This window comes from Bolinopsis microptera, chromosome 6 (genome assembly GCF_026151205.1).
Source record: "Bolinopsis microptera isolate Bmic1 chromosome 6, MBARI_Bmic_1.0, whole genome shotgun sequence".
Taxonomy (NCBI): domain Eukaryota; kingdom Metazoa; phylum Ctenophora; class Tentaculata; order Lobata; family Bolinopsidae; genus Bolinopsis; species Bolinopsis microptera.
The window spans coordinates 7,307,052-7,324,705 of NC_087077.1; the positions used below are offsets into that span (position 1 = coordinate 7,307,052).

At 37.8% G+C, this 17,654-nt stretch overlaps 2 protein-coding genes and 1 non-coding gene across 3 annotated transcripts in view; 1 reads left to right on the forward strand and 2 right to left on the reverse strand.

Moving 5' to 3' along the window:
* Positions 1 to 17,654, reverse strand: part of LOC134816726 (arginine and glutamate-rich protein 1-A-like) — a 1,122,901-nt gene that overhangs the window by 1,095,470 nt on the left and 9,777 nt on the right. The gene's annotated exons all lie outside the window — the stretch shown is intronic.
* Positions 4,620 to 6,735, reverse strand: LOC134816801 (carbohydrate sulfotransferase 15-like). The gene is made up of 2 exons (XM_063825794.1): positions 6,645 to 6,735; positions 4,620 to 6,254 (listed from the first exon to the last, which is right to left on the reverse strand). The coding sequence occupies exons 1-2, from the start codon at positions 6,660 to 6,662 to the stop codon at positions 4,956 to 4,958; spliced, it is 1,317 nt and encodes a 438-aa protein (XP_063681864.1). The 5' UTR covers positions 6,663 to 6,735; the 3' UTR covers positions 4,620 to 4,955.
* LOC134817672 (5S ribosomal RNA) lies at positions 15,806 to 15,924 on the forward strand. Its single transcript, XR_010160548.1, has one exon. It is a non-coding gene; the product is annotated as a 5S ribosomal RNA (ribosomal RNA).

Sequence of the window (17,654 nt, forward strand, 5' to 3'; positions counted from 1 at the left end):
CGTGTCATTTGTCATCTCAAGTTGACTTACTAATTGGTTGCAGATGAAAAAATCAGTCAAAACTGTAAAATTTCGGTCCCTGAAATTTCATCTTCAAAAACTGAAAATGGGACAGAGATTGGGACAATATGATTTTACAATTTTGTTCGGGATTTTGACTCCCAGTACCTCAATTTGGTTTCGACTAACATCATCAATTAACTGACTAATTGGTTTCTGGGAAACAATTTCATCCAATCTGTCAAATTTGTGTTCAGAAAATTTCATATTTGAAAATGGGACAGGATTTAGAAAATTCAACTTTTTGTTTTGTTAAGCTTTTTGTTCTGGGCTTCCTCCGACCGAAATCAAACTTCCAGCACCTCAATCGTGTCATTTGGCATCTACAGTTGACTTACTAATTGGTTGCAGGTGAAAAAATCAGTCAAAACCTGTAAAATTTCGGTCTGGAAATTTCATCTTCAAAAACTGAAAATGGGACAGAGATTGAGACAATATGATTTTACAATTTTATTCGGGATTTTGACTCCCATTACCTCAATTTGGTTTCATAACATCATCAATTAACTGACTAATATGTTTCTGGGAAACAATTTTATCCAATCTGTCAAATTTGTGTTCAGAAAATTTCATATTTGAAAATGGGACAGGATTTTGAAAATTCAACTTTTTGTTTTGTTAAGCTTTTTGTTCTGCGCTTCCTCGGACCGAAATCAAACTTCCAGCACCTCAATCGTGTCATTTGGCATCTACAGTTGACTTACTAATTGGTTGCAGATGAAAAAATCAGTCAAAACTGTAAAATTCTGGTCCTGGAAATTTCATCTTCAAAAACTGAAAATGGGACAGAGATTGAGACAATATGATTTTAAAATTTTATTCTGGATTTTGACTCTCATTACCTCAATTTGGTTTCATAACATCATCAATTAACTGACTAATTGGTTTCTGGGAAACAATTTCATCCAATCTGTCAAATTTGTGTTCAGAAAATTTCATATTTGAAAATGGGACAGGATTTTGAAAATTCAACTTTTTGTTTTGTTAAGCTTTTTGTTCTGGGCTTCCTCCGACCGAAATCAAACTTCCAGCACCTCAATCGTGTCATTTGGCATCTACAGTTGACTTACTAATTGGTTGCAGGTGAAAAAATCAGTAAAAACTGTAAAATTTCGGTCCTGGAAATTTCATCTTCAAAAACTGAAAATGGGACAGAGATTGGGACAATGTGATTTTACAATTTTATTCGGGATTTTGACTCCCAGTACCTCAATTTGGTTTCATAACATCATCAATTAACTGACTAATTGGTTTCTGGGAAACAATTTCATCCAATCTGTCAAATTTGTGTTCAGAAAATTTCATATTTGAAAATGGGACAGGATTTCGAAAATTCAACTTTTTGTTTTGTTAAGCTTTTTGCTCTGGGCTCCCTCCGACCGAAATAAAACTTACAGCACCTTAATCGTGTCATTTGGCATCTACAGTTGACTTACTAATTGGTTGCAGATGAAAAAATCAGTCAAAACTGTAAAATTCTGGTCCTTGAAATTTCATCTTCAAAAACTGAAAATGGGACAGAGATTGGGACAATATGATTTTACAATTTTGTTCGGGATTTTGACTCCCAGTACCTCAATTTGGTTTCATAACATCATCAATTAACTGACTAATTGGTTTCTGGGAAACAATTTCATCCAATCTGTCAAATTTGTGTTGAACAGAAAATTTCATATTTGAAAATGGGACAGGATTTTGAAAATTCAACTTTTTGTTTTGTTAAGCTTTTTGTTCTGGGCTTCCTCCGACCGAAATCAAACTTCCAGCACCTTAATCGTGTCATTTGGCATCTCAAGTTGACTTACTAATTGGTTGCAGGTGAAAAAATCAGTCAAAACCTGTAAAATTTCGTTCCTGGAAATTTCATCTTCAAAAACTGAAAATGGGACAGAGATTGGGACAATATGATTTTACAATTTTGTTCGGGATTTTGACTCCCAGTACTTCAATTTGGTTTCATAACATCATCAATTAACTGACTAATTGGTTTCTGGGAAACAATTTCATCCAATCTGTCAAATTTGTGTTCAGAAAATTTCATATTTGAAAATGGGACAGGATTTTGAAAATTCAACTTTTTGTTTTGTTAAGCTTTTTGTTCTGGGCTTCCTCCGACCGAAATCAAACTTCCAGCACCTCAATCGTGTCATTTGTCATCTCAAGTTGACTTACTAATTGGTTGCAGGTGAAAAAATCAGTCAAAACTGTAAAATTTCGGTCCCGGAAATTTCATCTTCAATAACTGAAAATGGGACAGAGATTGGGACAATATGATTTTACAATTTTATTCGGGATTTTGACTCCCAGTACCTCAATTTGGTTTCGACTAACATCATCAATTAACTGACTAATTGGTTTCTGGGAAACAATTTCATCCAATCTGTCAAATTTGTGTTCAGAAAATTTCATATTTGAAAATGGGACAGGATTTTGAAAATTCAACTTTTTGTTTTGTTAAGCTTTTTGTTCTGGGCTTCCTCCGACCGAAATCAAACTTCCAGCACCTCAATCGTGTCATTTGGTATCTACAGTTGACTTACTAATTGGTTGCAGGTGAAAAAATCAGTCAAAACCGTAAAATTTCGGTTCTGGAAATTTCATCTTCAAAAACTGAAAATGGGACAGAGATTGAGACAATATGATTTTACAATTTTATTCGGGATTTTGACTCCCATTACCTCAATTTGGTTTCATAACATCATCAATTAACTGACTAATATGTTTCTGGGAAACAATTTTATCCAATCTGTCAAATTTGTGTTCAGAAAATTTCATATTTGAAAATGGGACAGGATTTTGAAAATTCAACTTTTTGTTTTGTTAAGCTTTTTGTTCTGCGCTTCCTCGGACCGAAATCAAACTTCCAGCACCTCAATCGTGTCATTTGGCATCTACAGTTGACTTACTAATTGGTTGCAGGTGAAAAAATCAGTCAAAACTGTAAATTTCGGTCCTGGAAATTTCATCTTCAATAACTGAAAATGGGACAGAGATTGGGACAATATGATTTTACAATTTTATTCGGGATTTTGACTCCCAGTACCTCAATTTGGTTTCGAATAACATCATCAATTAACTGACTAATTGGTTTCTGGGAAACAATTTCATCCAATCTGTCAAATTTGTGTTCAGAAAATTTCATATTTGAAAATGGGACAGGATTTTGAAAATTCAATTTTTTGTTTTGTTAAGCTTTTTGCTTTGGGCTTCCTCCGACCGAAATCAAACTTCCAGCACCTCAATCGTGTCATTTGGCATCTTTAGTTGACTTACTAATTGGTTGCAGGTGAAAAAATCAGTCAAAACTGTAAAATTTCGGTCCTGGAAATTTCATCTTCAAAAACTGAAAATGGGACAGAGATTGGGACAATATGATTTTACAATTTTGTTCGGGATTTTGACTCCCAGTACCTCAATTCGGTTTCATAACATCATCAATTAACTGTCTAATTGGTTTCTGGGAAACAATTTCATCCAAACTAACTATTAGATCGAAGTATCGGGAAGAGTAATATTTCTAATGAAAGTTAGAGAGATTGTTCACATGAAATTGAAAGATTGAAAATTTAGAGGGAGCAAAGGTGTCTAGAGTAAGATAAGATTTTCATGGACTGGTAGTTCAAATCGAAAATTTTTTAATTAAGTTACAGTAGCTTTTTTTTTTTTTTTTTTTTTTTTTTTAAGAGAGGCTGGGCCAAGATAGCCCACGAGAGGATAGCATTGAGATGCTCTGCCTACCTCTGGGGTGTGGCAGTTACAGTAGCTGCAAAAAGCACAAAGGCAGAGATGAGAAAGCTGAAAAAATAGAAGAACATAAAATTTAAGATATGAAAGGTAAAAAATGTCTACTATTTAATTCTAGAGCCTACGCAATATGAATAGGCAAATTATATAGTTCTAGACTTTACTTTTTATTTAGATAGGCACTCTGTCATCGCCATAGGAACTTTTTTCGTTAATTCTTTTTTAAAACCAAGCCGATTTTCATTAACTGAGGTATACTTTTCTTATTTTTAAACAGCATGAGCAAGTTTTATATATTGATAAAATGTTACAATTTATATGGACACGTTCATTTAAGTTTGAGGATATTAGTAAACCAAAATAATAGCGTTTTTGACGATAGTGGCTTAATTTTAACATCTATTAATCTAGCGTGTTCAGAAGTTCTGAACATTAGCCACGTGACCCATACTCCCATATGCACTACTCAGAAATAAAATGTATTGTTGTTAGGAAGGTGCTTGGCCGGATATCATAACAATGATTTCGGCTCATCATGATAGCATGAACAATGAAACGTCGAGAAAAGTGTTTTCCAGGAAAAAATGTCAAGGGGGAGGAGGGGGGTCAGTCCATGATTACTTAATATTGCTGTCCTAAGAGGAGGGGGGGTTGGGTCTTGATTACGGTTGATTGGTTGATTACGGAGGGGGGGAGGGGGAAAAATTGCTAAAATATTGATTACGTAATATGTGAACGACCCCATATGTATCATTCTATCACATTCCCGATTGAATACGTATAGCTATTACATAAAAATGTCAAATAGATAATCTATCAAACAGATTACAAATTATTTTAAATAAATAGCGATATAATTATAAATGGAATTACATCCAGATTGGAGTATAGCTGTTCTTCTTGTAATCCAAGTGTACGTTACTCAGCCATTTTTGTAAAAAAAATATAGTTCGCCTATATAACGCTCAGTGTATTATTTTAATGAAATATTAATTAAATGGCACCAAATCATTCCCGATTTAAAGTTTCAATATAAAAGCTACCTATATAATGTTTAAAAAGGGAAATAAATTATTACAAATATTCATGCTCCAATTTCGACCAATCAAATCAATTTAATAATCAACGAATTAAATAAAGAGATACAGCAGTTAATGTTCAAACAGAAATTTTCTATCCTGAAAATATCTGGCTAGCATGATATTATACGGCTCATAAAAATTCCTTAATTTCTGCCGTGTCTGCTTCAACATATCACCTTTAAGTACATCACCGTTATGCCTTGTATTCTCTATCTTACTTTGCTCTAAAAACGCATTTAACTCACCAACGTCCACTTGAACCTCGAGAAACTCAAACACTCTCTCCAGTGTTCCAGCCATGTTCCGACTGTACTCTTCCAAAGTTATCACTAGAAGATAATCTCCGAAGTTTTCACTCCAGTCTTGCAAAAAACAAATGTACAAACCTAGGCTCAGCTGGGTCTGTACACTGTTCTCCGTGCTAAAACTACAGTGTCTCAGATCACGAGTTTTAAGGCAGGACTGGAACCTATTCATTTCAACCTTCACGTGTTTGTCGAAAGTGTCCGGAGTCCTCTTCTCCCCTCTATCAAAGTACAGATAATCTGACCAGAGTCGTTCAACAGGATCACGGACCATGGCGATTACCTTAGCTTGTGGGGAGACAAAATGTATGATATCAGCGTTAGTGTACGGAGGGTTAGTGGCCCAGGGGTACCTTGTCTCCCACTCCCTATGATCCGAAAGCAGGATAGGTGTCCCATCTAATATGATCGCTCCGTGATTATCCTTCATCTCAATGTTCGTCATTCTCCCTGTAAAACTGTCAAATGTTTCCTTGTTTCTGTGTCCAGGCAGATACAACCCTGCTTTCCTCCCCACTCTACTCCTCGACCAGTACATATTTTCCTTTCCCGTTGGAGGCTTTAATATATTCGGGTGCCATTCTAATTTTGCGAATAGGTCTGTTGTTCCGCACTTCGGCATACCGGCTATGTACGCACCAGGAAGGCACCTTAAAGTTTCTGTTTTACCATTCCAACAGAAACTCTTGTAATCAGAGAGAAAACCAGTGTCTGGTAAAAGGGATATAATATCGTCTGATTCCTTTATCATTGCTGGTAAATACTTCTTGTGACGTTCCAGTTTTAAGATAGGAAGGTCTGTGAGTTTTGGCTCCACGACATTTTCTGATGATGAGTTTGATGTTTTCTGATTAGACTGAAGTTTAGGTGTCTGTTTCATAACGTTCAAATCGGACGTTACATCATCGAGCTGACCTCGCTTCTCTGAAGATGAATCTAAAACGGTGATATATTGTGGGTTATCTGAGGATATAGATCGTGGTGTACCTTCTATTGCATTGTGCCTCAGCACAATGCATGAGAGGATAACAACTAAAACTATGATTATGATTCCACCGCGTACCTGAAATTGAATACATCAGACAACCTTAATCAGTAAACTCATGATGGTTATTAGTTATTACTAATACTATCCTTGAAACAAAATACCAATTATCCACTAGAGAAGATAATTTTAAGATTTTATGTTAAGCAAAACCTTGCATTTCAACAAGTAGTTTGGCGAAATCAAAATTAGGATAGAAATATACTGATCACTTTGCAAATCAATTAACAGATATTAACATGAGGCGACTGCAACTAAAAATGCAAAAAAGAATCGAGCGAATGAGAAAAACATGAATATGTACTTATTAAAACAGCAATTGATAATTAAATTAAACTAAATCATGTTATTATTTATATGAGTATCAAGTTATATGTAGCATATTACTTAGTTACATTAATAACTTACACAATATGTTGATATCATGCGTACATCTGTAGCCAGCAGCGTTAGTTGTGTGCAGCTACCTAGTTGTGCTGCTGCAATATCATGTCATTCTGAGAGTGAGAGTCGAGAGATTGCTTTGTTTAATATAAATAGTACCTAGGCAATTTGACGCGTGGTTGACGCACGTAAACTTTTAGATTGCAAAGATCATTAACTAACAGTAGCTGAGTAGCAGACCTACTTTCAACTAAATAAATGGCCCCTCAACTAAATAAATTGTCATTTCCCATGTTTAAGCAATGAGCCTGTACTTTCATCTAAGCATATATAAAACGGACGAAAAGCTTAAATTGGGTTATGTGACAATCATGTTTTTAGATCAAAACATCAAAAAGTTCAGAAATATCAAAAGCTGTAGCAACTAACAACTCAAATTCGTCGAACAACAGGGATGTTCTTATCTGCACTAAGTTTTACGTTTTCGTCTTTAGAGGAAACAGTATGAGTAATGGCCCAAAAACCAAAAAGCTATTATTATTTATACGTTAACGTATATCTGGAAATTTAAGGACTGATTAAATAAAAGTGCACAAGAACAAATCAACTGATAAAACTATCAAAAGTATCGCAAATAACGCATGATCCTTGGAGAGCATACCTGCTAACCAGAATTTATGTACGAGGAACAGTTCGTGTAATATAACACATATTGATCATTGCCATAACAACGGGGATCATATTACTTTAACAAACGGCCAACTCCTTACCCTGTAATAAAACATGACCAGTTAATAATAGTATTCCTTGAAAAACTAGATGTTGTTCACCGCACTTCGCTCTATTTTGAATATCAAGTACCCAGGAGTTACAATGGAGTTTTGAGCTTTAGTTATTTGTTTTAAGGAAAACACTACCAGGTATTTTCAATAATGCCTGTGTTAAGACCTTTTTTTCAAACTTTGAAGCAAAGTCTTTAAATTTATGACCGTTTTGAAATCCTTTTATCAAACTTTGAAGGCTCATCATCTGTTTGATTGTGAACAATGGCAAATGGAGCGGACCACGGGACCATATGTCACGTGGAAAGACTCAAACACACGTGACGCCGATGCCTGCAGATTGTTTCATGTTCAGCGCCAACAGATTTTTTAGAAGTGCATGTTTCAACTTGATATTTTTTTGCGAACTAAAATGTCGTCCAAAAAACTTACAATCATTGCAACAGCAATAATAAGCCTCCTCTCTGTCGTATACACTTTGAAGAGAAACCACAACTGTGTCACATAACACAACTGTGTCACATAACACACAACGTGGCATGTATCCGCTGTTCAACGAAACATGCAAGTTCAAGAAATTAGAAATAGATTGCTTTCTGCTGCGTCACACAAACATGTATAAAGACTTCTTGCCAAATATAGCACAACTGCCAGCTATAGTTCTAAAGCTATTATACCGAAACCGTCATTGTAAGATGGCTTTTATGCCAAACAAGCGTTCAAGCGTTGTCAAGCTCAAACAAATTATCGTCACGCACCACCTCAGATAACAGTAGAATAATGTGGGTAATTTTGGGGTTACGTCAATGACACTCAATGTGAAGTGGTTCATGTGTTAAGTATAATATCATTTTACATACTCGTAAACATATTGTAACCATTAAGCAGGCTTGTTCACTATTGAGGTGTGATGGTTTTGTGACTACTCTCTACAGCATACGTATAACATATCATGTATAATCTATATTAATAATCCCAAAAATTGTGTGAGTTCGTGCGTGCGTTTGCAATTTTCAAACTATCAAGAAAACGATAAGAGAATATTCCGGTTATGTTGGTGGCTCATAGTATGGGTAATCCTTATATCGTCAACTTCCTTACTAGGCAGGATCAGGTTAGATATATCTATATCAACTGTGGAGTCTGCAGTCTTTTCAGCCATGCCTTTTTTGAGATAGCTTGGGATGAACGGATTTATGATATCTTGAATAAACGAATCCTCTTTTTTAGGATCTGTATAGAAGTTAAATATAATGTGATTGTTGAAAAATGAACCGGACCACCACATATTGCCTAGAGAGTTGTCAGGTGCACTGTCAGGCGCGTCCTTTATATTATTTTAAATACAGGTATTTTTAATAATGCCTGTGTTAAAACCTTTTTGTCAAACTTTGTAGCAAAGTCTTTAAATTTATGACCGTTTTGAAATCCTTTTATCAAACTTTGAAGGCTCATCATCTGTTTGATTGTAAACAATGAAAAATGGAGCGGACCATGTCACGTGGAAAGACTCAAACACACATGACACAGATGCCTGCAAATTGTTTAGCGCCAACAGATTTTTTAGAAGCGCATTTTTCAACTTGATATTTTTTTGCGAACAAAAATGTCGTCCAAAAAACATACAATCATTGCAACAGCAATAATTAGCCTCCTCTCTGTCGTATACACTTTGAAGAGAAATCACAACTGTGTCACACACAACGTTGTCATAAAGTCGGAGCCGTTCCTGCAGTTTAATGTTACTCCTGGTAACGAATGCCGGGAATACTGCAAGTATGAAAAGAAATGTGAGACGTTCTCGTTCAACCTAGATCGGCCGTCTGAGTGCTCTTTGTACCGGGAAGAGGGGAGCAGCCTGATCTACGAGACTGACAACGCATCCCATTTTATATTCAGGGTGAAAGACTGTGATGATCCGCTTCCAGAGTTGTCCGAGATAAACATGACCAAACAGGACAGGTTAAACGCAAAAAAGTCCTTCGTGGTTTTCCAGAGGAGCGATATATTCAGGTGTGTGGAGGTAAACTTCACGGAAACCGAGCGATCCTCGTCCCTGGGATATCAGCTGTTCTGGACTTCAGCCTGCGAGACAGCCCAGCAGTGGGAAATTATCCCGGTCGAAGAGAAAAACATTTCAGGGTGTGCTGTGGTAAAGGTGAAGATGGACAAAGGGAACATGTGCTTCTCAGCCATAAAGCCAGATATGAGCATAACTCATTCGATCTTCGGTACAGTATCCTTACAGGCTTGTGCAAATGGTAGTGAGAATGGAGGTGACCTCAGTCAGGAGCTTCTGATGTGCCAAGAACTGGAGGGTCCATGGTCACTCAGGCAGTATCCTAACTTTCTTACTCTCACTCTACCCATCATTACTTCCCTCAACTGGCTGAGCAGAATAACATTGTCCTCCATCGATATTGTAACTGGCAAGGAGCTTGAAATGCTTCAAAATGTCCCTTGTAAGGAGATCAGTGTGACAGAAGGGAGTATTTTGCATGAGGAGAAAGTTCCATTTTTCCTACCAGGAGAGACCATCACAGTTACTTGCAACAAAGGGTTTGGGATGAAGGTCTCCCCAGGAAAATACGATCAAGAATTTACGACAAATTGCTCAGGTTCCAGGATCCCGTTAGTGTGCCAGTCACTGCTAGGAGAATTTTATGTGTCACTGGCACAGACTTCTCCAAATTTGGTACAGAATAATGTCAGTCAGGTTCAGATGGATTCAAAAAGCTCTGAAAGTTCTATGACCGTAGAATTGTTGTTGCTCCTGGCATGTCTTTCCACCTCTCTGATGAGTCTTTGATAACGATGGTCAAGAACAAAATGTGTTACTCAAGTGGGTATATTTTAGCTCGTTTTCAAAATGGGTTATATACCGTAATCTTTAAACTCTATTTTGATACCGATTTAATTATTTTTGAATGCTATTTTGTTACGAAAATTATGTTAATTTCGCATTTACTAGAAGGACTATATATTTTTTAATGCTTTTAAGACGCTTTAACTTCGAACGTTTAATCAAATTTTATTGGAACTTTTTCTTAACTGAGTTGGTGATCGGTGGGTAATATATATAGTATAAAATTGCTTAAGTTTGGTGCTTATCTTTAATTCACTTTTGTTTAATATTTCAACTGTTGTTTGTGAATCACCTAAGTGCATGTGGGTTCTTCTCGTATTATCAAACACAAAATTGATATGGCTCATTTGAAGTTACATTAATGTGAAGTAGGTCATGTTTTGAGTATAATATAATTTTACATGCTCGTAAATAAATTGTAACCAATCAGCAGGCTAGTTCACTATTATGGTGTTGGTTTTGACACTTTTCTCTACAGCAGACGTGTAATTTGGGGAGAGTTAGAAAACCAATTAGGCAAACAAGAAGAATTATCAGTAATTAAGTGATAGGAAGCTGGAATCTGATTTTGTTGTGCGACTGATTTGAAACTAATTATCTATGGCTTGTATTTCTTCCAGCTACGATGTCGACAATATATTATAACGATTTTTTCACAATATTCGATATTGTAACAAAATATCAGGCGTTTTACAAGACGTACATATTGCGATTCATAACGAGAATTTTATCATATCCAGGTTTCGAATACAAGAGTGGAAAAAAAACGAAACACAGTCTTTACTACATCTCTCTTAGGCGGCTAAGGGTGGAGTGATAGAACGTAAGATATTGAAAAGATATGACTAAATAATCTACACAATACGGTGCCCATATCTGAGTGGCTCTCCTAAAAAATAATTTCTCCTCTTCGGAGCAGAAAGTTTAAAACAAACACGGGTCTTAAGAAATCAAAAAATAAGTTAAAGTGATATCTTCAGATCAACGGGTTAGATTTTATTCGAATTTAAGAATATGGCATATTATTCATTTAAAGGGAATCGCTAATGTAAGTGTAATTTTAGCGGGAATAAAAAGTAAATGAATTACCCAGTGCTCAAGTTCGGCCACTTGAAAACAAGTTCCATTGTAGTATCAGCTGATAAACTAATGGCCGATTGGCGAATATCTAAGTTTGGTACTGAATGACAACAAGCGAATTCAGTATTGAAAATGGATATTATTTTGCATTTACATTCAGGAAGCAAAAAACAATTTCTCCATACTGTGAAACACTATTTAAATTAAGGGCTAGATGATTCTGTAAGAGTGTCGAATTTGTGATTTGTTATTAGATTGTAAATACCGATGATAATTATGACGAGAAAATAGTCGACTTTCCAGCGAAGAGTAACTAAGCACGCTCGCAATTTACTTATCTGAGAACTATTTATTTTAATCGAGGGAACGTCCCTACAATCGCCGGTCAAAGGTACAGTCAGACGACGGAAAATATGAAAGTACCGTATAGTCGACTGTCGATCTAAGTTAAACTGTTACAAAGTAAGAAATGTATAAGCATGCAAATGTATAATATATCAAAATTGCATTTAGAGTATTGAAAGACACACAGTTTATACCAAGTTTGTAATCATAATTGATTAAAGTAAAAATGTGCGGAACACGCTGGGTTGTGTGAGAAACGGCCGTTAGAGACTACCCCTTAATAGTTAATAGCGGTTGCTATGGTGACCATGGTAACGTTAAAACTTGAAAAGTCACCAAAAACGAGTACCAATAACGTTTTACAGATAATAAGAATGAAGTTTAGACAAATGGATAAAAAGTTATCCAAAAAGTACAGCCTCGCAAGACTTTTGAAACACCAGCTGTACAATGAATAATATTCCACATATCCAGAATATGTGGTATTTATAGATATTGAAAACTGATAGTGCGATTAAGAGGGAAGAGAGGCAATAAGCTAGTATTAGTAAGTATGGTGCCATAATGTTGCGTATATCGGGTATTGTAAATTAAATTTTCAAGTTTTAAGTAGGTGCAGGTCGTTTCATTTCCAGGGATAGCAACTTTATTTTGTTTAAATAAATTGTGTATAGTTATACTGCTCAAAAGCCCCTATGGGTGGCCTTCGGGTCTTTCAATCAGTTAGGAACAAAAGGAACCCTAGATTATCAATTGTATGCGCGGTTTTGTGGCCTGACTTTGAGAAATATTTTATCCCAAAAACCCAGTCATAAAAAGTACAAGAAGAAGTACACGTACAGAAGTGGAAAAAAAGTGGCAGTTAACAACCAATGTGAAGATTTTGGGCGGTGAATCACGATCATACCGTGACGAGCAGAACAATGGATCAAAATTATTGTGGTAACATTTAACAATAGACCATTGTTAAATTTAAATTATACAAACCGAATTCCTTAAGCTAATATTAAACTATTTTTAGGAATCTGTGACATTGTTGGGCTCATTTTTCTATTGTGAGGCAATTATAAATGATCAGATCAAGCGATCTATTCACCGTCATTATTCGTCAAAGTTCTTTCAATGGATTATGCAAGACGACGAAAAATAGAGATGAAAATTTGCAAACATTTAAGCATGTAAACTTGTATTCTGGGATATCTTACAAGTTCTAAATACAATTCGTTACTCACTTTAGAAGTGTTTCAAATAGAGCAAGCATCAAGCATGCACGTTATACATCAAGTACAAAGTATCTTAGTATCTGATGAAATTGCGTTCTAAAAAACTACAACTTTTTGTTTTATGTTTTGCTTTTCTGTTGAACCTTCTATGACTATAATATGTAATTAGTGCGCCGCTAAAAATTGCAAAACTGATTTAATTCGAGACTTATCTCCACTGTTAAACCAGACTGAATAAAACACTAGTGTAACGTGAACTATAATAAATAATAAATAGTCAGCGTGGTAAATGGTAAAGTAATTATGGCGTTGGGGTGATTAGAGCGAGACAATATACCTGTATTAAACACACTGTTACGAGCATGGCGCTGACAAAAATAAACGTTCTAAAACAATATTAACTTTATTAAACTTATGGCAACATATGATGCACAAACATACACAAAACATAAGTTCAAAAAATTACAAGTTAAAACATGATCGATATTCGATTCAATATGATTACAATTAGTCGGAGAACAAGTTGAATTACAATTAATAATGTAAATTTTAAAACATTGATCATGCCAAGATAGGTTAGAAGAAGAAATACAACAAATCACCAGATGCAGAGAATCCCTTGTTGGCCGATGGTAAAGGAGAGGGGGGGGTGCAAATGGCGAAATCCTGTGGCGATTAAGAGGAGACGAGGGGTGTTGTGGCGATGAAGCAGAGAGAATCGTGTTACTGGGACGTTCACCACAAAATATAAACGCAGCAGTTGGTAAAAACTTTTCCATAATCTGTCATCGTCCGGTCCATTAAACGTGAGCCAGATTCAACTTTTAAAGATAGTATACATATACTTTTTAACAACTAACAACTGATGTATTGTAAATTTTAGAAGTTGATGGCATGCAAACATAAGTAAAAAGAAAAACATGTAACCAGAAGCCAAGTTAAGAACGAGTCTTGATAAAGTGAACAAATTTAACAGGCTGTAAGAATCTCCTGTTGCTCAAATTTTTGTTGAGTAGAGGAGGGAATCAAAAAAACGGTTGGCCGAGAGAGACATAACTCAAAATACATAACTAAACTTGAGACAGGATCAAATTTCAAAATTAGCGAGTGAGAGCCACACGTCCTAATTTCAACACTATAAATGTTTTAATGCTTCTCACCGCTCACCCTAATGTTAAAGAAGGGAGAGTCGAGTTCTAACAGTATTTTGCCTTCCTCTGCTATATATTATAGTAGGTATATCACTATGAGGAGAATACACTAACAGACAAAGGTGTTCAAAAATAGTTTTGGCCGTACTGTAACTGCTGCATATAGACTAACTCGAAAAATAAGACTGAACCCCTCCCCAAGTCCCAACTTTATCTGGCACAACCGGCCACTAAAGTCCGATGTGTATACCAATTACAATGCTAACATTCTTCAACTTCCCTTACCTTAGCATCTTAGGTATGGTGCTGGTGGAGTGAGAGGCTCATTGTGCCGGCCAGTGGCAACTTCCCTCGCCTTCCAATTAGATTCTTAATTCCGAGTAAAATATCAGACAAGACAGCTGGCTAACCCTGCAGTCAAGCCATTCGCCGAAAGACTATATTTCTCTACAATTCATGGACTGCCAAAAATTGGCACAATGAAATTTGCTGCAATGCATTTACCTAAAGCAACAGATAAAGTCATATAATTAGGGGTTGTTCACATATTACGTAATCAATATTTTAGCAATCCCCCCGCCCCCTCCGTAATCAACCGTAATCAAGACCCCCCTCAGTGGCGTAACGTTGCCTGTTGGCGCCCCCCGCCCCCCCCCCCGCCGAAAAAAGCGCCCCCCTGTTGGTGCCCCCTCCCTTTTTGGTGCCCCTCCCTAAAATTGAACAAATTAGGTGATTTTAAGTTTTCGAAATTGTCCCACACTCAAACGACGATTCGGTGCCCCCCCCCCCCCCCCCCCCCCCCTCGGCTGATTACGTAATATGTGAACGACCCCTTAAGGTAAATACGGAGAAAATAATGATGTTGACCCCAACATGGGGACACGTTTTTGCTAGTAGTTTGCGACATTATTTTACGGGTATCGAATCTCGCGACTTCAACGAAGTCCTGGGGACACGTTTTCAATAATTGATAATATTTTCAGCCCCTATCGTTTTAAGCATCGTTAGGGCTTTCCCAGAAACTAACTCTCATCATCCTAGGATAATCGTGTGTCGCACAGCACCTCTTTCAGTAACGAGAGTAGTCGCATGCAGTCCAGAATGACGTGTACGTTTCGGTCACCTGTGGAAAAAGGAAGTGAGATATCAAAAATCTGAGAAAAACCCGTTGGATAAAAGCCTTTCAGGTAGGTGCTAGTCAAGATTTCATCTCTTTAGACCTTAAGATGGCTTCTAACACCTCGTCAAAAGTTTTTAAAAGTAAATTTTACTCGCGACTATCAAAAAACAACAAAAACGTGTCCCCAATTTGCTTTTTTGAGCGCGCCCAGATCAGCGCACCTAGCTGATCTAGCTACTATGAACACTGAACAGGCACACAAAAATATCAGTGAATATAAGTGATTTCGGTTATTGGAGTAATTTCATCGGAGCAGTCACATTTTTGATGGTGATTAATACTTTAATAACATTCCACAACAAGGCAACCATTAACTATGTAGTGTGTACCGTGTGCAGTGTGAAGTATAATATAGAGTTGGCATGAAGTTAACAGTTTACTTATCACGAAGTTTAATTAGAAGATAAGGAAAATATTGTATTGTTATCTGTCAAAGGAATTTAATGTATTCTAACAACTTGTTCTTATAATAACTAATCGATGAACCACATACAGGGTCGGTGTGAGTGTAAGAATTTGTGTGAGAAGATATATAGAGGAGCAAAATTCGACATCACTGGATACGGCCATACTCGGTTGAATACACCCCATCTCGTTCGATCTGGGAAGTTAAGCAACTGCAGGCCGGGTTAGTACTTGGATGGGTGACCGCCTGGGAATTCCCGATGCCGTATCCTTTTGTTATATTTTCGAAGAATTGCTTTACTGAACAGAAGAATTGTGTATGGCTTTTACAGAATTGGGCACTATCCGTCGCGGAGTAGAGTCCGCGGCGGAGCCGCCGGACTCCGAGCGGACTCCGGCGGTGCTCCGCCAAAATGTATTTACACTGGACTCGAGTACATTTTTGCGGACTCCGAGCGGAGCCGAGCGGACTCCGAGCGGACTTTAAAATCCGCCGCGGACTCCGAGCGGCTCCGCGGCGGCTCGGCGGAGTGTCCGCCGCGGACTAAGCCACTAGGCGGACTCCGGTCCGCCGCGGACTCCGGCGGAGTGCTTGGCGGACTCCGCCGGACCTCTCCGCCAGACTTGAATCCGGCGGAGTCCGGCGGAGCTTGGACTCCGCTCGGAGTCCGCCGGACTCCAACAGAGTCCACTGACTTCCGACTTCCGACTTCCGACCCTCGGCTAAATTTGTCACGTGACATACAACATAGCCAATAGCATTTTGCGATATTGTGGTCAGATGAAAAGGTCGCTAGTGATAAACCTTAACCATTACCCTCACAGTCACAATGTCAATAGTGTACAACTCTAGTCCTAACTTTGACCCTATAATGTATAAACGTTGACCCTAACCCTCCACCAAACCGCCAGCAGCGAAATATCAATGTCATTGACTGGTCACGTGACCAAAACAATTTTTGTCATATTATCTCATATAGGGAAGCGTTTTTAGTTTTACCCTACACGTTGCATGTGGCGTCATTCGGCCGGATCCCAGCAAGCAAAAATACGTCGACCATCACAGGACGACGCCAGCACTCTCTATGCTGGTCGAGCTCCGATCGTCCTGTGACGAAGTAAGGACGAAGCCTGAGGTCCTCAGGTAACATCGACCACCGATTGAAAATTCAGAGATTTTTTGACATAAAGGTCAAATGTAAAACTAAAATCTTGATGTTAATTGATTGACGACGCGACGTCAATTTTTGAGCACAGCGCGAGCGCATGCGGAAAAGGACCGCGTAGCTAGTCAAGATGTTGATAAATATTTGGCTTGTGGCGCGATGTGTTGCTCTAAGTCTAACTATAGCTCTCTCGCTTGCAGTTACTGGGCCGCGCTCAGCCTGTCATTTCGCCTAATCTCTATTAAGAACATTAAAGCCTGGGGTCCTCAGGTAAGCTTGCAGTAGCGCGCGACCGCCGGAGGCGGAAATGACCTGGTTAGCTAGGTAAACGCGATGTGCATTGTAGGATGAAATCCTACTAGCTGACGCCACTCGCAGCTGTGCTACTCGCTGTACGTCAGCGATCGAAATTTATACGCGTATTACCCGTTAAGATGTGCCACCCGACGTGCCACACAATTTTTCTCGTTGCTCGTCGCACGTCGACGAACAACGAAGCTCGTTGCGACGCGCAATGAGCTGCCAGGCTAGGACATCGTCCTGGTCCAACAAATTTTGGCGAGCGATTTTCTCCAAAAATTTAATGAGGGCGCCTACTTCCACTCTGATATCAGCTCATAAACTTTATTGTTTATGATAATTAAATTATATTATCAAACTACGCCAAGTTGGTACGGTGGAGTTTAGTTTATACTAGACTCTAGTGGGCGTTATAGAAGAAACCTTACAGTTACTTAGCCGGGCTAATCTCAAGGTCGTTTCTCTCACCAGAGGCGCGGCAAAATTCACCGAGCATTAAGGAACGCGCGCTGGGTAAGAAGTAGGTAGTGCGCCAT